Consider the following 19,314-nt stretch of genomic DNA (forward strand, 5'->3'; position numbering starts at 1 on the left):
CTCGATGGCACATAACAACAACAACAACCAACCAACAAAGAGTGGGGGAACAGCCAATAGTCCCAGAGACTGTCTCCCAGCCATTTTCCCACCTGAATCTGGAGCACCGCCAGGTCGGCATCCAGCGCGCTCTTGGTAGGCAGTAATTTCTCTGTGACGTGAATCTGCCTTTGCTTCTCTGCGATCTTCAGTTTCAGGAATCGGATCTTTTCTTCGAGGATGTGTATTTCAATCTCTCCATTTAGTTTCATCTTCTCTTGGATATTTATTTTTTCATAAAAAATGCACACTTCTTCTTCTCGCTCTATCAGCTGAACACCACTAAGGCCAAATGGAAAAGCAGAGCCTGAGAGGGTCTGGGGGCTACTGTTTGGCAAATCATTTGAGCTCCCTCTGCTTTGGGCGCAAGACACACATTGAGATTGTGTAATTCCAGAAGACAATGGATACTTACTGGGGGTTTTCTAGTGAAACCATAAACAGATTTTTCCCCCCTAGAGAAAAGTTCTGTTATTCTGTTGTACATAGGGTTTTCAGGGGCCTGCTATTTTGGAAGTGGATGGCCAATCCTTCTTCCTAGTGTGTCTTAATCTGAATGTTCAGATTTAGAGAATTATCCAACAGATCAGCATTTTACAGAAAAAGTGAAAATATATCCCTTATTGTGGAATTAACCATTAGTTTCGGTGTTGTCCCTGCCCTTGGCACAAGTGTCCTGACCCACTTATTTCTTTGTTCCACCATCGGACAAAGATTCTCACCACTGGACCAATTGGCAGCATCAGGATGGATGGTGAAGAGATTGAGATTGTTCACAGCTTTAGTCTGCTTGGCTTCATAATCAACACTCTTGGCACCAGAAGCCAGGAAATTAAAAGACGTATTGCGATGGGAAAGTCTGCTGTTAGGGACCTCTCTAAAGTACTGAAGAGCAACGGTGTCTCTCTGGAGACTAAGGTGTGTCTGATACAGGCCATGGTCTTTGCAATCACTTGTTATATGTCAGAGGACTGGACAATCACCAGGGAGGATAGGAGAATTGATGCTTTTGAGCTTTGGTGTTGGAGAAGAGTGTTGAGGATACCATGGACTGCTAAGAAAATAAACAGATTCATCCTGGAGAGGGTTAAACCAAGCTGCTCCTTGGAGGCAAGGATTCTGAGGCTTCGTCTAACATACTTTGGACATGTTGTAAGGAGAGACCAGTCCTTGGAGAAGGACATCATGCTTGGGAGGGTGGAGGGACAGCGCAGGTGGGGAAGGCCCTCTATGAGGTGGATTGATTCAGTGACTGGGATAATTGGGATGGGAGTGTCAGAAACAGTGCGATTTGCACACGACAGCAGAGTTTAAGGTTGTTGTACATAGGGTCGCTGTGAGTCATAAGCGACTCGACGGCATATAACAACAACAACAGAGAAAAGTTGTTGTTAGGTGCCATCAAGTCGAGTATAGCTCATAGTGACCTTATGAACAACAGATCTGAACGCTGCCTCCTCGTCATCCCCACAATCTCTGCCATTCTGACACCCACTGTGGCAGTGGCTGTGTCACTCTATCTCACTGAGGGCCTGCCTTTCTCTTGTTGACCCTCTACCTTTCCCAGAATGATGCCTAAGGATTGCCACCCCCCCCCAATATGCCCAATTAAATTAAAGCGAGGTGGAGGCTCCTCATCCTTGCCTCTAAAGAGCAGTCCGGTAACACTTCCTTCAAGACAAATTTGAGCCAGTTATCATCTCAAATAACAGTCCACGCTGCTGACTGGCCATAGCATCTCTGCAAGTCTCAACGGTTTCTCTGGGGTGGGAGACAGTGCCATTCCCAACACAGGCTCAAAGTATTCTTGTGGTCTGATTTTCTGCCGACCCTGTTCTTGGGCCAGGTGTCAATCAAGGCACTGCCCACGTCAGAGACACGGAGGCACAGAGACATGGGGCCAGGGAATATATTTCTGCAGCAATTCGACTCTGTCTTACTTGGCTGGCTCAGTATGCTTTTAAAAAGGGAATATTTTGGATGCTGATTTCCCCTGTAAACAGACAATTCTGTCCTTTGCAATCATGCCAGGGGAAAGGCTTCTTAAAGAAGAGCATAAGAGGAGGAAACAAAGTAAGAAATTTCTAAATCCAGCGGCTTTGGTTTTCATGGCTGATCTGACTGGGGCCTGGGAGAGAGCATACTGTTTACCCAAATGCTTTGGTTTGTGCCAGGAACCAAGTCAGAGAATTTCTCTCCCCCACCCCTCCAGAGAATACACCAAGCAGCCCTTTGAAAACATGCTGTTCTATTAATGACCCTGAAGGCCTTTCCACATTCTATGTGTATCTATTTAGAGCAGACTTCCACTTATAATTGTTCCTATCTATTTTCCTGTCCTCCCTCAAAACATTTGTACATGTTATAACCTTGGCTCTGTATTTTGCCTCACTTCCCTTTCATTGGCTTCTGTCCTGAGCAAACTCTTCTGATGACAATGTTTTATTTTTTCTTGTATTTTCAGTGTCTGGTACCCAGGGCCTTACACTGAAAGTGAGGCTTGTGATTAAAGCTTAATGAAAAATCTGATACGTGTTCAGCTGACCCTTGAACGGCTCTTGAATATAACTGACTGGAGAGAAGAACCGTTTGCGTGGAGATGTGCATTAGGTGTTTAAGGCTGATGGTCACTAGCACTTTGAGAATATCAACGGGGGGCGGGGGAAGTTTTCCCCATATAAGTAGATCTGTGCAGTTCAAATCTATGTTCTAAGCACAACTCTGATGACTACAGGATTCTACAATCTCACATTCCAGCTTTCTCAGAGCACAAGCAATTTGGGGAGCCCTCTAAAATGGAATTTATTAATTGCTAAGAAAATAATGCAGCTCCTAATGGCTTTATTTAATTGTTGAGAAAGAACTAAAAGAAAGGCTCAACAAATATCCTAAGACCAAATTTGTCACCAACATGGATCCAAGAGGCAAAGAATTACTTATGTTAATGATCCTGAGGGAATCTGATAGCATCAGAGGCATCCTAATAATCAGCCTACACAAGGTTTTTGATAACAAAGTGAGCACCTTCTCAAAAGCTCCCTCATTTCTTACACCAGGAGGGTCCAACTCATAGCAACCCTATTACCCAGTGCCTTAGAGTTGACTCTGGATTGAGAAATGATTTCACACAATGGAATACTACGACATTCACACAATGGAATACTATGACATTCACACAATGGAATACTACTCACCATGCAGGAGTAAAGATTTCAAAAATTACTACATAACTTGGGAGGGACTGGAGAACATTTTGCTAAGTGAACTCACTCAGTCCCATAAGGACAAATACTGTATAAGGCCATTAATGTAGAAACAGATAACTAATAGAATGTGTCTGAGGATCCAAGGCGAGAGGGTAGGAGCAGAGGGGTAAGGAAGGGCAGGGCAATAATCATAGGGTCACACAATTCGATGGATAGAGGGAGGAGTGGGTAAAGGAAATGGGAAAGATCTGGCAGGGATCTGGAAAGACAGGGCAACAGTCAGCATATTTCAGTGTTGATGAATTTTATAAAATATAATGAATGAGAGTGACTGCATGAAACACAATGTGAATAAAGATAGTGTAAAAATGTATACAAACTCTGTAAGCAAACCAGTATGAAACAAAATTATAAAAAACTAACAAACCAACCCAGTGATCCTCTATTGCATTTCCAAGGCTTTATGAGAGGAGACTGCTCATCCTTCTCCTGTGGAGCACCCAGTGGATTTGAATTTCTATTAGTTACCCACAGAGCTATGCCACCAGCATTCCTTAGAGCAACCCTTTAGGACAGAGTCAAGCTGCCTCTTACTGTTTCCAAGGCTTAAATCTTTATGGAAGCAAACTGCTTCATTTTTCTCTTGAGAAACCCCTGATGGGTCTGAACCATCTTACGGCAGCAGTTGGATGCTTTAAGCATGGTGCCACCACCAGGCACCAAAACTCCTTCCCTTCCTTCTGACTTTTGTTATTGTTGTGTGCTGGTAAGTCAAAACTGACTCACAGCTGACCCTCCAGTGGGTTTTTAGAGGCTGTAAATCACATAGGAGGAGACCGCCCATTTCTCACCCACAGAGCAGCTGGTGGACTTGAGCCATCTGCCTTTGGGTGGACAGTGCAACTCTTTACCTACTAGACCATCCGAGCTCTTCCTTACCAGACGATATCAAAGCAAAGGTAAACACACACATCTCACTCCCTTAAAAAAAACCCAAACCAAATCACCCAACAACAACAACCCCTCAAATTTCAAATTCAATAGACTCCCCACTGTCAATCTTAGGTAGAAAAAGCAGCGCCATTTCTTTCTTTGTGCCGGCACAGGCTCCTGGTCTTTACCATTCATTTCGGTGCTGCACGGCTTTTTCATATCTTTTGCGAAGCTGCACCATCTCCTCCTCAATCATTGTGATCATACTGGCCAGCCTGTCAATGCTATTCAACTGAATCTCCTTCTTCTCTTTCATCCCCTGGAGTTTTGCGATAATTTTGCACACATCGTTTTGCATGCTCTCCCGGACAGTAACGTTGTTGGCATGCTTCAGCATGGAATTTTGCAGCTTCCTTTAAAAATAATGGAACAAAGTGTACAATTATGAGTTTCCCCCACCTCTTGCTTTAAAAGCAAATGAAGATTTCTGAAATGCAAACAGTATCAAAGCACTTCTTGCTTTAGCAGTGCCCTTGAAAGCACTTGTCAGGAATGTCTGTGATCTTCCCAGGTCTCAGATCCTCCCTCCATCCAGATCAGTACAGCTCTCCTTTGTGTCTAAGTCTCAGCTGCCTCCCTTTATCAAAGCAAGAGGCTTGGCCATTTATTCACTCCTCTGTGGTCCCCACGACCCTGCTCTCTTGAGTGCAGAGACTGGGAATCTAAAATCGTACCCAGTCCAGCCTAGTGTTACAATAAATGCTGAATGAATACATGGACTCTGTAAACGTAGTTCACTGTCATGAAGGCTGGGAGTTCAATTCAGCCACACCCCGTGGAGTCAGTTCTGACTCACAGCCACCCTGCACCGATTTCGAGGCTGCATCTCTGTAGGAAGAGACTGCCTTTTGTTTTCTTGTGGAGTAGCTGGCTGATTAAATAGCTTCCTCTCCACCGTCATAACGCACTACATTGTCAGAGCTTTTTTTCATAGAAATCTCCTCCTTCGTTTTGTTTCTTAAAAGAAACTGGGTGATAGTTACCACCAGAAGGCCAGGTTATATGGACACAGTAGATCAAGTATGGGTCAGTGAGAAGCAGATCCTGACATGTGGTAAATAAGAAATTTGAAAAGCAAGCATGTGCCAGGTACTGCTCTAAGTGCTTCTCCTGGATTAACTCAGATAGCAGTTCAAATAGAGCAGACAACAACACTTTTGAAAGGACAATAGTTTAATACTCACCTTTCTTGAGTAATTGCACTATTCCTTAAAATCTCCAGTTCATTTAATGACATTTTATGCCTCTCTTTAATTTCATTTACTTTCTGGTGAGCTTTGTGAAGTAAGTTAACAAATTTATTTCTCTCATTTCGAACACTATCATACAATTTGGCAAACTGTCTGAGTCTGTAAAAATACAAAGTGTTTTTGGAACTTGTGAATTAAAAATCCAAAGGTTTTGACTTGTGTTTGTTTTGTTTTGTTTTTCTTTTTTCCTAAATAGAGAAATTATTAAGTAACTCGTACCTTCGATAAATTTCATGTTTTTTCTTCCTGTGTATTCTGATTTCAAGATCCTTTGCTTTGATTTCCTTAAGGATGTTCGAATACTTTTGCTGAAATGTAAGCAGTTTAAGTGAAAGAGGGGATAAAACCCCTATATGAGTGCCCCCGGTCTTCCTTCCCATCCTTTATGGAAGCCTGCTGTGCCCTTTTGGTCTGGATAAATCAGGAGGGGCAAGAGAGAGCTGAGATTACTTGACCAGCTGAATTGATTAACACCGAGTAAAACTAAAGGGTATTTAAGGGGAGGATAAGAGAACTGCTCACATAGGTTGAGTTTGAGGAAAAGTCTGGGAAACTTTTGAGAAAGTATGTGTGGACAGCACAGCTGTTCAAGATGACTGTGTATTTTGTGGACAATAGATGAGGGTTGAGGATCTGTAACAAGCTTTGAAATAAATGCATGAATAGAAGTCTTTGTGTTATTTTTTGAGAAACCCAAGTAATGATTTCCCATTATTTTGTATATTGATTGTGTCTTCCTATCCAATGTAGCACCACGCTGAGACTAGCTATAAGAAGGTGTTATGGAGGTAAGGGTTAGAGTTACAGGAGGTAAAGAAGTGTTACAAAAGTATAGGTTATAATTAAACTACAATAATTCAACATCTAAAGATCTAGGGACCAGTGATAGATACAATTCTTAAGTTCTCCAAGTTAAACACACTGAGTCTTTCTTTTATCTTGGACAAAGACATTTACAAAAGGATGACATATTTGCTGAAAGGAACTAGAGGAAACAGTTGCTGTCAACTTACCCCCAGGAGACTGACAGCAAAAATTTTTTTTTTACTATGAGTGATTCAAAAGAAACTAATGAGAATGAGTTTATGCTGTTCTCTATAAGAACAGGAATCAGAGAAGAAACTGATATTAAAATAACTGTATGTGAAAAGTATTAAACTGATATAAAAATGTAGTGTAATCTACCCCATCTTGGAGTGATAGAAACATTGGGTTTTTCTTCAATCATCTGTTTTCCTTTAAAGATGTAGGTGAGTTGTAAAAATTAAGCACAAGATTGCCTATCTTCTTTTGGAAATGATAACTAATTATAATTAACACCTAGCTGACTAATTCTCAATACTAAGAAAACATCACTTTTGGAACAAAATTTTCCTCTATTTGATTTTCCTTTCTAGAATTCCTTTCAAGAGGAATTATCTTGTGTTTTTATATGAATTCGCTCTTTTAATAATCAGGTGTGGTCTACCTAGATTAGCCACACATAGGCAACATATATGTTAATTTTTGAAATGAATAAAAATTATCTCATTCATAAAACAGATCAGTTTTCCTCTTATATAATAAATAGACTCAAGTATCTATATGTACACATATATATATAACATTTCTAAAGAGAAAAAAATACGTTTCTAATTAAGAAGGATAAATGAGTGGTCAACTTACTTATAATGAAAGCACTGGACTGAAACCGGTCCCACTGCAGATCCTGACTTTGATAATGCTCTTCACTCACTCTGTTCTCTCTTCTTTCTCCTTCAGCTATTCCAATTCTCTGTGTCTTTTTAAAAATCTACTCATCCATGAGCATGTTTTGTTTTAATTTATTGAAACCCACCTACCCGAACTCTATTTTTGCCTACCATGATCTTCAGGATAAGAGTACAAACTACTTACTATGGACGATGTGGCCCTATTCTTCACCATCTGGCCTCTCCTGCTTTCTTGACACTATTTATCCCTTCTTCCCGTGCACTAACCATGCTTAATTTCTTTCAGTTATCACTTTAAAGTGACAAGAAATAAATTTTAAATATGAGTTCCTTATCAGATATGTCATTGCCGAAGGCAAACAACTCAATCGCATATGGACATGAGATATAAATAGGCACTTCACCAAAGAAGAAATTCAGATGTCCAACAAACACATAAAGAAATGTTCAAAATTCCTAGCTATCAGAGAGAAGCAAATCAAAACAACTATGATATATCATCTTAACCCAGCAACAATAACAAAGTTCAACAGGGCAGTAAAGAGCAAATGTTGTTGAGTATGAAGACATTGGAAGTCTTATTCACTGCTGATGGGAATGTAAAGTGATACAACCACTATGAAAGCTTTCTTAAAAAGTTGGACATAGACATACATTTTGACCCAGATACCCAACTACTGAGAATATATCCTAAAGAAAACAGAGCCACAGTTCAAACAGATGTATGCACGCACACTCATATTTATTGCAATGTTATTCACAATAGCAAAGAGATGGAAGCAGCCCAGCTGGCCATTAATAAGTCAATGGATGGGAAACTGTGGTACATTCACACTATAGATTACTATGCAGCATTGAAAATTAATGACCTTATAAAACACCACACACCATGGTGAGCCTAGAAAACATCATACTGAGTGAAATATCTTAGTCACAAAAGGAAAAATACTGTATAACATCCTTTCTATAAAAAAAGACTAACAAGGGGAATAGAGGGAAAGAAAGGAAAAGAGTGGAGAGATAATAAACATTGCACTGGAACAGATGAAAGGAAGGACTATCTGAAGGGACTGTATGATCGGGCATTAGATGTGTGACAATTGACAATCTGGAACAAGAGGTGCATTACAAAGTGGACTAGGGGACAGGAAAGGATAGTGGAACGATGGAAAATGTGGAACAAAAAAATGAATGAATGAAAACACTATCTGTAAACTTTCATTAAAAACACAATTAAAAAATTAAACTAATAACAAATAAAACACCTAAAGCATTTAAAGAGTTTGCTGAGAAGTGTGCTATGTAAAGTTTATCCTAAACATTATACGATGGGAATTACATTAACAGCACAAAATGGAAAACCAATTTGCTTTGTAATCTTGTCCCCAAACCACTAAAACACACAGACACACACACACACACACACAGAGAGAGAGAGAGAGAGAGAGAGAGAGAGAGAGAGAGAGAGAGAGAGAGCCCTGCTGCCCCTGTATGCGTATTTGTTCAGAATGAGATCAAAGACTGCACTAGAAACCTTGGGTTTATAGGGTAGATTCTGATAGTCCTATTTAGTAATATGTTATATCCCTAAGACAAGTCCCTTTTTAACAAGGGACTTCTAAGCATAATTGTGCAGTTTCTCTTTCAATATGACTTTCCTAGAAATATTTTTACTTTGCCCTGTAGATGAGTGGGAGAATGTGAATAGGGCATGTTAGCCTATCCACTAGGGGACTGGCTAGTTTGATCAATCCAGGAGAGGACTGGCTAGTCTTGCCATGAAATTGAACAGTCTAGCAATAGAGGGAGAGACCTACCCCACCAGAGGAGAAGATGAAGAGGAGGAACAAGAAGAGGAAGAGGAGGAAGAGGACGAGGAAGAAGAACAAGCAGCAGCAGCAGCAGTAGCAAGAGAATGTAGGATGCCCTTCAGGACCAGACATTCTTACTTCAGCTACACTTACAGCAGCAACAGCCATAGCCAAACCAGAGGACCAGAGAGACCTGAGATGAGATGAAACGGGCTGCTACCTCCCCATAGACAGAACCAGAGGTCAGCTAAGAGCTGTTGTTGGCCAATTTGGGTGTGGGGTTGGGGAAAGGAAAGGCAATATGGGCAGGATGGAAACCTTTTTAACGGTGGTCTAAAGCCATGAAGCTCAAGGCGGAGGTGACTGAATGCACATTTCTGAAGCTGTCCTGACTATATTTCACTACTAATAAATAACCTTTTGACTTCCCCAACATGGTTCTGTGTAGTCTTTCAACTATTGCATTGGATTTTGTACTCAGCAAAGCAGTAAGATTGGTGCTGAAATGAGTATAAAGAGGTACAGGAGTGTGGGAGACATGTTTGACCTCATGGGAACTGGGTTTGTGTTATTGATGCTGTTGACTCTATTTAAATCTTCTGCTCATTTTCATCAATCTCTTTTTCTCCCCACTAGATTGTTATTATCATTTGAATCCTTGAACGATTTTTCATTCCCATAAAAGGAAGATTTATGATTACAAAAGCAGAAGATGGCTTCTAGTGCCAGCTTTCCAGTGAACACTGCATCTTACATAAGGCTATCTTGAACACTTGTTGGAGGCATGCATGGTTATAGGACTGCAGTCACCTGAGCTTTCAGGAAATCCTTGGACTTTTGCTCTTTTTCATCAAGCTTGATTTGAGTCATTCGGACAAGGTTGAATAGAAGATCTTTCATGTTTTCTTGCTCCTTTACAAGCTTGTTTTCTTCTGCAAGTTGCTGTTCTACCAACTTAGATTCTGCTTCTGTTAAGACTTTCTTTTGAAAAAATATAACATAATAATTATTATTTACTATTTGAAGAAACACAATTACAGCATTTTAGACTATATTTTTATTTTCTGTGCAAAAAACTCTATCCCTTCTTGCCTTCAAATTGGAACTCACTAACAGTGGACCCACTGGAATTTCCAAGGTTGCCCATCTTTCGCCCTATGAACTAGACCATCAGAGTTCTCTTCTTTTATTAAGATAGAAAGCAAAGAAACTTCATTGGATTAGCTATTTTTTTAAAAAAGTAAAACAGTTGGTTAACACCATAGAACTCTTTTAAACATAACTTTTTATTTTAATTGTGATTTTAACCAAAGTTTACAGACTGTGGAGCCAAGCAAACTAAAGCTGTGAACAATCTCAGTCTCTTCACCATCCATCCTGCTGCTGCCAATTGGTCCAATGGTGAGAATCTTTGTCTTCTTGACACTGAGCCTCAATCCATATTGGAGGCTGCAGTCCTTGACCCTCTGCAGCAAGCACTTCAGGTCCTCCTCAGTTTCAGCAAGTAGGGTTGTGTCATCTACATAACGCAGATTGTTGATAGATCATCCACCAATCTTGACCCCACAGGTTGAAAAGGTATGGAGATAGGACACATCCCTGGCGTACATCCTTCCCACTTTTGAGCCATGCAGTGTTCCCTTACTCTGTTCTGACAACTGCCTCCTGGTCCAAGTATAGGTTTCACAATAGAACGATCAAGTGTTCTGGGATTCCCATTCTTCTTAGAGTCAGCCACAGTTTGTTATGATCCACAGAGTCAAATGCCTTTGTATGGTCAATGAAACTCAGATAGATAGGAGCATAGATTCTCACCACTGAGCCAATTGGCAGCATCAGTATGGATGGTGAAGAGACCGGGATAGTTAACAGTTTTAGTTTACTTGGCTCCACAGTCAACACTCTTGGTACCAGCAGCCAGGAAATCAAGAGATGAATTGTTTTGGGAAAGTCAGCTGTCAGGGACTTCTCAAGAGTACTGAAGAACAACAATGTCAGGCTGGAGACTAAGGTGTGCCTGATCCAGGCTAAAGTCTTCGCAATTAGGTGCTATGCATCGGAGAGTAGGACAGTGAATAGGGATGATAGAAAGAGAATTGATGCCTTTGAGTTGTGGTGCTGGAGTATTGAATATACCGTGGACTGCTAGGAGAACAAACAGGTTTGTCCTGGAGAGGGTGAAGCCAGAATGTTCCCTGGAGTCAAGGATTCTGAAGCTTTGTCTGACATACTTTGGGCATGTTGCAAGGAGGGACTAGTCCTTAGAGAGGGACATCATGCTTGGGAGAGTGGACGGACAGCACAGGAAAGGAAGACCCTCGATGAGGTGGATCAATTCTGTGATTGGGGTGGTGGGAATGAGTGTGTCAGAGATGACGAGGTTGGCACAGGATAATCGGCGTTTAGGGCTTTTGTAGATAGGGTTAACTTGATGGTACATAACAACAAGAACAACTAACTACTCTCTTTGATGAAATTTCATGGTGCACAATCTAAAACAAAACAAATCTCAACACCTTCATAATAATCATTCTTAAAAGTTGAAGCGGAAGTTGAGATTAACCTGCTGGGCCAAGTTCCTCTTGGCTGCTTCCACTTCCTTGTGGAGCTCTCTCCTTCTGTCAGACAATGCAGTGTCATCTCTAGGGAAAGCATCCATCTGGAAAGCAAAATTTAAAACAGGTGACTATACAAGAGAGAATATCTCAATACTGTGCTGTCAAGTCCATCAAGTACCTGTTGGAAATAATGGGCAAATCAAAACTTCCTTATAGAAACTGTTATTATGAGGATTATTCTTTATAAAGTCTTAGCAAACTAAAATAAGAACACTTGCAAAAAAATCTATTTACTACCAGCTATAAATATTCTGTTTTACTAATTTTTAGATAAACTTTTCAAACAAGATATAACATTTTTTAAGCACTGATTATATGTCAGGCACAGTTCTAGTATGTATGAATTACTTCATTTAATCATTACAATAAACCATTTGATATCTCCAACTACGATATTTAAACTTTCCTTGATGGTATGGTTACAAACCCAGGTTGCTAGACTCAAAGTCCATGATCTTAATCCTGCATAAGACAGCCTCGTTAAGCACTTTGAAAGACTCACCTGCTATGACCATTCAAGTAACAGACTTACAAAATGCGAGATCATTCATGACAATATAGGTGTAATAACAATTAGAAGTTATTAATAGCAGTGCGAATAGTTTCCTACTGATGTGTCACATTGTTGTTAGGAGCCAAGTTAAGTATGACTTATCGTGACCCTATGAGCAACAGATCTGAACTCTGTCCTATCCTGTGCCATCCTCACAATCTCACGACACCCTCAAGTCCACTGCTGCAGTCACCGTGTCAAGCCACCTGGCTGAGGAAGCCTCTCCTTCACTGTCCATCCATCTTCTCTAACATATTGTCCTTCTCCAAGTAAAAGCTCTCCTAGTAAGTGACATGCCCAAAGAATGTGAGGTTCTTCATCATCTTTGTCACCAAGGAGCTCTCTGGCTCACCATCTCCAAGACATATCTGTTAGTCCTTTTGGCATTCCATATGATATTCAGCACTTTTCTCCAACACCACAATTCATGGGTATCAATTCTTCTGTCATCCTTAGTCACTGTCTAGCTCTCAGGTGCATAGCAAGTAACTGTAAAGACCATGGCCTGGATCGGGCACACTCAGTCCTCAAACTGACATCCTGGCTCCCCAATTACTTGGAGAAGTTCCTGACTGTGGACTTTCCCAGTGCAATGTCTCCTGATCTCTTGTCTGCTAATATCAAGTTATGGGTTATGTCATAAGTTTGTCATGTTGTTGTTGTTGCTGTGTACCACAGAGTTGGAACCAACCCATAGCTGGCCCTCTGGGGGGTGTTCAGAGCCAGTTAATCTCACAGGAAGAGAATGTCCTTTTTTCTCCTGTGGAGCAGCTGATAGATTCGAACCACATGCCTTGGGGATTACAATGTAGCTTCACAAAAGAAAACAGGCTCCTAATTTTTGCTGATGCCTGAATCGCCCCATTTTATTTATATTATATTGGCCTATGACTTTGTCATCTGTTACAGTACTTCAGGAGGAGGGAAACATGCTATTCTACCAGATTTTGTTGTCTTGTAAAGAATAATGTTATATTCTTACTCTTTTGGCATTTCTCAAGTCGAAAGAACTGAAAAACAAATTCAAGCCTCCAGTTGCAATACCAAGAGATATTATAAGAAAAGTCTTAAATAATCTTAAAAACATCAATAGAAGATGGAAGGAATACACTATGGAAGAGTCACTGAAAAATTTCAGGAAGTAACATATGAAGAAAAGCCAACAGCAGTGAGAGAAGAGGTTCAGGCTGCACTGAAGCCACTGGCGGGGGAGGGACAGGCCCCAGGAATGAGTGGAATACCAATTGTTATGTTTCAGCCAACAGATGTAGCCCTCGACTTACCAGTCAATGCCAGGAGATTTGGAGGACAGTTGCTTGGCTGACTGACTAGAAGAAATCCTATTTGTTCTCACTTCCAAGAAAGGTGATCCAGCATAATGAGAAAATGATCAAACAATATAAGTAGTATCACATGCAAACAAAATATTGCTGAAGATCACCCAAAATCTCTAGAACAGTATGTTGAAATATCACTGCCCGAAGTTCAAGCTGGGTTTAGAAAAGGCTGTTAACACAAGGGATAAAATTTCGGATGTCAGATGGATTCTAGCTGAAAGCACAGAATACCAGAACAATGTCTATTTGTGTTTTATTGACTATGTAAAGGCAACAGCAACAACAGACCAAGAAGCTATTATCTCAACAGAACAAGGGAACAATGTATGGTTTAATCAGGAAAATATGTCTCAGAGTTGTATCATTTCTCCATATTTATTCAGTCTGTATTTGGAGCAAATAATTTGAGAACATGGACTGGATAAAGAAGAATATGACATTATGATCACAGGTACACTCACAAACAACCTGCGTTACGGAGATGACATAACTTTGCTTGCTGAAAGTGAGGACTTGACATGCTTACTGTCAATGATCAAAGACTATGTGGTCTTTGTGGTCTAAGTCTCCTATGTGGTTTGCCATTTAAACACCAAAAAGACAAAGATCTTCACCATTGGACTGATAGGCAACATCATAATAAAGAAAAGAGTGACACTGTCAATCATCTTACTTGGGTCCACAGTCAACACCCTTGATATGAGCAGTCAGGATCAGGAGTTTTTGCATAGGGAATGTCTGCTGTCTTAGACTTCTCAAGATTACTGAGGAGCAATGATATCAGTTTGAAGATTAAGGTGCATCTGATTAAAGCAATGATCTTTTCAATCATTTGGTATACATTTGGACAGTGAATAAGGATGAAAGAAGAAAACTGATGCCTTTGAGTTGTGGTGTTGGAGAAGTACATTGAATATCTTATGCACTATCAAAAGAACAGTTATGTCTTGTGGAGAAAGTGTAGCCAGAGTACACCTTGGAGGCAAGAATGGTGAAGCGTCATCTCATATACTTTGGACATGTTGCTAGGGGGAGCAATTGCTTGGAAAGGGACATTATTCTTGGAAAACTGGAGGGCCAGTGAAAGAAAGGAAGACCCTCAACTAGAAAGACAGACACAAAGACTACAGCAATGGGCTCAAGTGTCAGTCAGAGACGATGAGAATGGCACAGGGTAGGATAGGATTCAGCTCTGCTGTTCATAGGGTCACATAAGTCATACTTGACTAGATGGCACCTAACAAAAACAACATTCTTTATGATGCGTAAAAGGGCAGATGAGATTAGGAAACATGGTTTTCGATAGGGTAGATGTACCATCCATGGTTACGGGAAGGGCCTTCTTGGGGATGCTTGGAGCACACTTAACCCAGAGCATGTTTAGAGTTGGGCCTTAACTCCAAAATGTACATGACTCCAAACTGATGTGGTTCCTTTCAAAATTATTAATTCCTACATCAAAATGACTATAGAGACGGAAACTCACTAAAACTCACTGATGTCAAGTCAGAACTGACTTACAGCTGATCCTCCAACGGGCTTTTGGAGGCTCTAAATCACACGGGAGGCGATTGGCAACCTTCTCTCACGGAACAGCTGGTGGATCTGAATCGATGGAAAGGTTAGTACTTCCCTAGCAGTGCAGCTCTCCACAGAAGATGTGGTAAGAAATTAAGCATATTATGCTCCTACTTTTACTCTATATCCGACTTTCTACGGCCACTTTTAATAGTTGAGTGTGTATTCTTTCCGATATATTCAAGTATCAATGAACAATAGTAACCTTTAAAAATGTTAAGAAATTTAGTTAATAACATTCTGTTGCTTTAAGCATCTCAATTATTTGGTATCAGTGAACTTCGTTTCTTTCAATGCCTTGATATTTCTCTAAAATATTTAAAACTCATGAGACTTGTAGCTTGAATTTCTGGAAGAATCCTTTTGGACAGTCAAAGGTCATAGGGGAGTCAAACAGCTGCCTCTGGGGGAAATGAATTCTGAGGAGTGGACCTTCATGCTTACCTTTCATCTCTTTCTTTCTTTCTGGATTGCATGCAAGTTTGAAATGTTCACGCAAAGTAGGAGGTGGGGGGCGGGGGTCTGGCCTTACCCATTCTTATTTTAAAGTACTGCCAACATTGCAGGACAGTGGCTGAGCTAACTCTAAGTCAACGTCAAAGAGGTAAGTAAACTCTCACTGAAAATACACTTATTGTTGTTATAATGTACTGTCTATTGGAACCAACGCATAGCTGACATTCCAATGGGTTTTTAGAGGCAGTTAATCACACAGGAAGAGAATGCCCATCTTTCTTCTGTGGATTCAAACCATGTGCTTTGGGTTGGCAACACAGCTCCTTAGCACTAAGCCACAAGAGCCGTAGGAGGCAAAAATTCATTGAAATCAATGAAAGGAAAGAATTGTAATATATTTGCATGCCTTTATAGCTATTAATGTTCTAATAGGGAGCTCTGGTGGCCTAGTGACAAGACGATGAGCTGTAATCTCAAAGGCACACACTTCAAGGCCACCCGCTGCTCCAAGGGAGAAGGAAGGGCAATTTCCTCCCATGCAATTAACTGCCTCTGAAGACACGCTATGGGTTGGTTCCATCTCTACAGTACACAACAATAGCAGCAACAATGTTCTAACAAGAGTTCGAACCCAACATGCAGCTCTGGGGGAGAAAGAGCTTGTAATCTGCTTCCATAAAGAGTAAAGTCAAGAGAACTCAACGGGGAAATTCTAATCTAGCATATGGGTCACTATGAATCAGAACTGACTTTATGGCACCTAACAAGAAATTGGCAAAAAACAAGGCCCCAGGAATTGACGGCAGCCAATTGACATATTTCAAACAAACAGATGCTGTCCTGGATGTGCTCACCAAGTTGTGCCATGAAATCTTGAGGACCAACTGTCCATCCAAATAACTGGAAAAGATCCATATTTGTTCCCATTTTTAAAGATGACCCGAAATTTACAAACAGTAACATTAATATCACATGAAGCAAGCTTCTGCTGAAAATTATACAAAAATTACTAGAACAGCACAACAGAGAATTGCTAGATGTGCAGGCTTGGGTTAGAAGAGGCCATGGGACAAGGGATATTATAGCCAATGTTAGATGGATCTTGGCTGAAAGCAGAGCGTACCAGAGGAATGTCTATCTGTGTTTCATTGACTATGCAAGGACATTTGACTGTGTGGATCACAACAAATTGTGGCTAACTCTGAGAAGAATGGGAATCCCAGAATACTTGATTTTGCTTATGTAAGACCTATACTTGGACCAGGAGGGAGTCATCAAAACAGAACAAAGAAATGCTACATGTTCAAAATCAGGAAAGGTATATTTGAGGGATACACCCTATCTCCATACCTTTTCAATCTATATGCGGAACAGGTCATCTGGGAGGCTGGGCTTTATGAGGAGGAATGTGGCATCAGGATTGGAGGAAGACTCATCAACAACTTGTGTTATGTAGATGACAACCTTGCTTGCCAAAACTGAGGAGGACCTGAAGCACTTGCTGCAGAAGGTCAAGGACTGCAGCTTTCACCAAGGATTAAAGTTCAGCATCAAGAAAACAAAGATTCTTACCATTGGGCCAACTGGCAGCATCAAAATAGAGAAGAGATTGAGATTGTTAACAATTTCAGCTTGCTTGGCTCCATAACCAGCACTCTTGCTACCAGCAGCCAGGAAATCAAAAGATGAATTGCAGTGGGAAAACATGCTCTCCAGAGTACTGACGAGCAACTATGTCAGTCTATAAAATAATATGTGCCTGATCCAGGTCATGGTCTTCACTATTACTTGTTATTCATCAGAAAGCTGGGCAATGACTAAGGATGATAGAAGAATTGATGCCTTTGAGTTGTGGTGCTGGAGAATAGTATTTACTATACATACCATGGACTGCTAGGGAAAACAAACAGGCTCATCCTAGAGAGGATGAAACCAGGCTGCTCTTTGAAGGCTGCAATTTTGAAGCTCCATCTGACATACTTGTGGCATGTTGCAAGGAAGAACCAGTCCTTGGAGAGGGACATCATGCTTAAAAGGGTGGAGAGACAGTGCAGAAAGAGGAAGGCCCTGGATAAGATGGATTGAGTCAGTGACTGGGGTACTGGGGGTGGGTATGTCAGAGACAATAAGGTTGGCTCAAGATGGAGCAGGGTTCAGGTACATGGGGTCGCTATGAGTCACAGCAACTTAACGGCTCACAACAAAAACAATAAAGTTATCATATAACAGCTAGTGAGGAATATTCTCCTGCAATCTCCTTTTTGGTCAAGGACCCTTTCCTTATATATCTAACAAAATCAATCTACAGTGAAGCCAAATCAGCAAGCTGTATCCTCAGAAGCAGGCTCCAATTAGCTTTATTATGTTCCATGCTTACTAAAAAGCAGCTAGTCAGGTATTTGAGGAGTATTCTGAGGAGTGTGTAACTTGGTGATTTTGACAAAATCTGGTAGATTGCATTGGTTGGTTGAAACCAATAAACCAGATCAAAAGAGTAGGAAAGTGGGATAGAAGAACATAATATCTCTGTTCTCTGTAGGGGAGATAAAAGGATATTTATTTATCATTTATCCAAGGTATAAAAATGGATTAAATGGATTGAGTCAGCGACTAGGGTAATGATGCTAGGTGTGTTGGAGACAATGAAATTGGCTCAAGATAAAGCACCATTCAGAGTTGTTAAACATAAGGTCACTATGGGTCGTATGTAAGTGACTCGATAGACATAACAAAAACAAATATATATATATATATATATTCTTCTCATTAATATCCTCAGTGACTTAAGAGAAGATATGTTCACATAAGCAATTATTCCTTACAGCAAAGCAAAAGAGATAATAGAAAGGATGGCAAAGATAAAAAGACAAGGAAATTAGAGGACACTCTTAGAAGAAGGTTTAGCATTTGGGTCATGGGTCCCAGAAAGAACCAGAAGAGAAAACAGACTAAAAGAGAAAGTGGGGGGAAATTCAGGACAAAGTTTACGTCCTAAAGGACGTAAGTATTTATTTTGAGAAGCCCACATAGAAGCAGCTACTGTAGAAGATGGTCTCCTAATAATAAAGGGTCCTTGGAGATAGAGATCATGCTTGGGAGAGTGAATGGACACCACAGGAGAGGGAGACCCCGAATGAGATGGATTGATACAGTAACTGGGGCGATGGGGGTTGGTGTGTCTGAGTTAGTGAGACTGGCTCAGGACAGGGAAGGGTTCACAGCTAATGTACACAGGGTCACTATACATCGCAGGCGACTCAAGGGCATATAAAAACAATAACATACTATGACTGTGGAGTCAGATCCAGTCCATAGCTGACCATCCAGTGGACTTCAAAGGCAGTTAATGGCACAGAGCAGCTAGTGAATTCGAACAGTGTGCCTTCAGGATTGCAGCGCAGCTTCTTGCCAGTAAAACACCAGACAAGTTTATAGATGCTATGATCTGACTCCACAGTACACAACAACAATAATAGGTTTGATACATTAAAAATTTTTTTCTGTTACTTTTCATTCTTTTTCCATAGATTTTATGAATTTAATTTTGTCTCTCAAAATACATGCATGATGATATAATGCGGAAGCTGTGGAATGCTTCTCCATAATCTGATAAACCAAAGAGTTGTGAAAGGATTAAGGGTGGAACGCAACGCAACACTCCCTCACCCATTCACAGTGCTCTCAGGATCACCAAATAATTAGGTACTTTTGTTCTCTGCATGCAGAAGCTTCTTGACATCAGAGAAGACCCAGACACACGA

General features: G+C 40.7%; 1 protein-coding gene across 1 annotated transcript in view; it reads right to left on the reverse strand.

Annotated features, from left to right (window-relative positions):
- Window positions 1–19,314, reverse strand: part of CCDC146 (coiled-coil domain containing 146) — a 115,935-nt gene that overhangs the window by 9,533 nt on the left and 87,088 nt on the right. The window contains exons 9-14 of the mRNA XM_006882601.1: window positions 11,575–11,670; window positions 9,822–9,992; window positions 5,708–5,796; window positions 5,423–5,587; window positions 4,367–4,591; window positions 93–321 (exon numbers count right to left, since the gene is read on the reverse strand). Of these exons, the coding sequence (XP_006882663.1) occupies window positions 93–321; window positions 4,367–4,591; window positions 5,423–5,587; window positions 5,708–5,796; window positions 9,822–9,992; window positions 11,575–11,670 (975 nt within the window). The remainder of the gene's footprint in view (window positions 1–92; window positions 322–4,366; window positions 4,592–5,422; window positions 5,588–5,707; window positions 5,797–9,821; window positions 9,993–11,574; window positions 11,671–19,314) is intronic.

Source organism: Elephantulus edwardii, unplaced genomic scaffold (assembly GCF_000299155.1).
Source record: "Elephantulus edwardii isolate Elephantulus edwardi_28Jun2011 unplaced genomic scaffold, EleEdw1.0 scaffold00022, whole genome shotgun sequence".
Classification (NCBI taxonomy): Eukaryota; Metazoa; Chordata; class Mammalia; order Macroscelidea; family Macroscelididae; genus Elephantulus; species Elephantulus edwardii.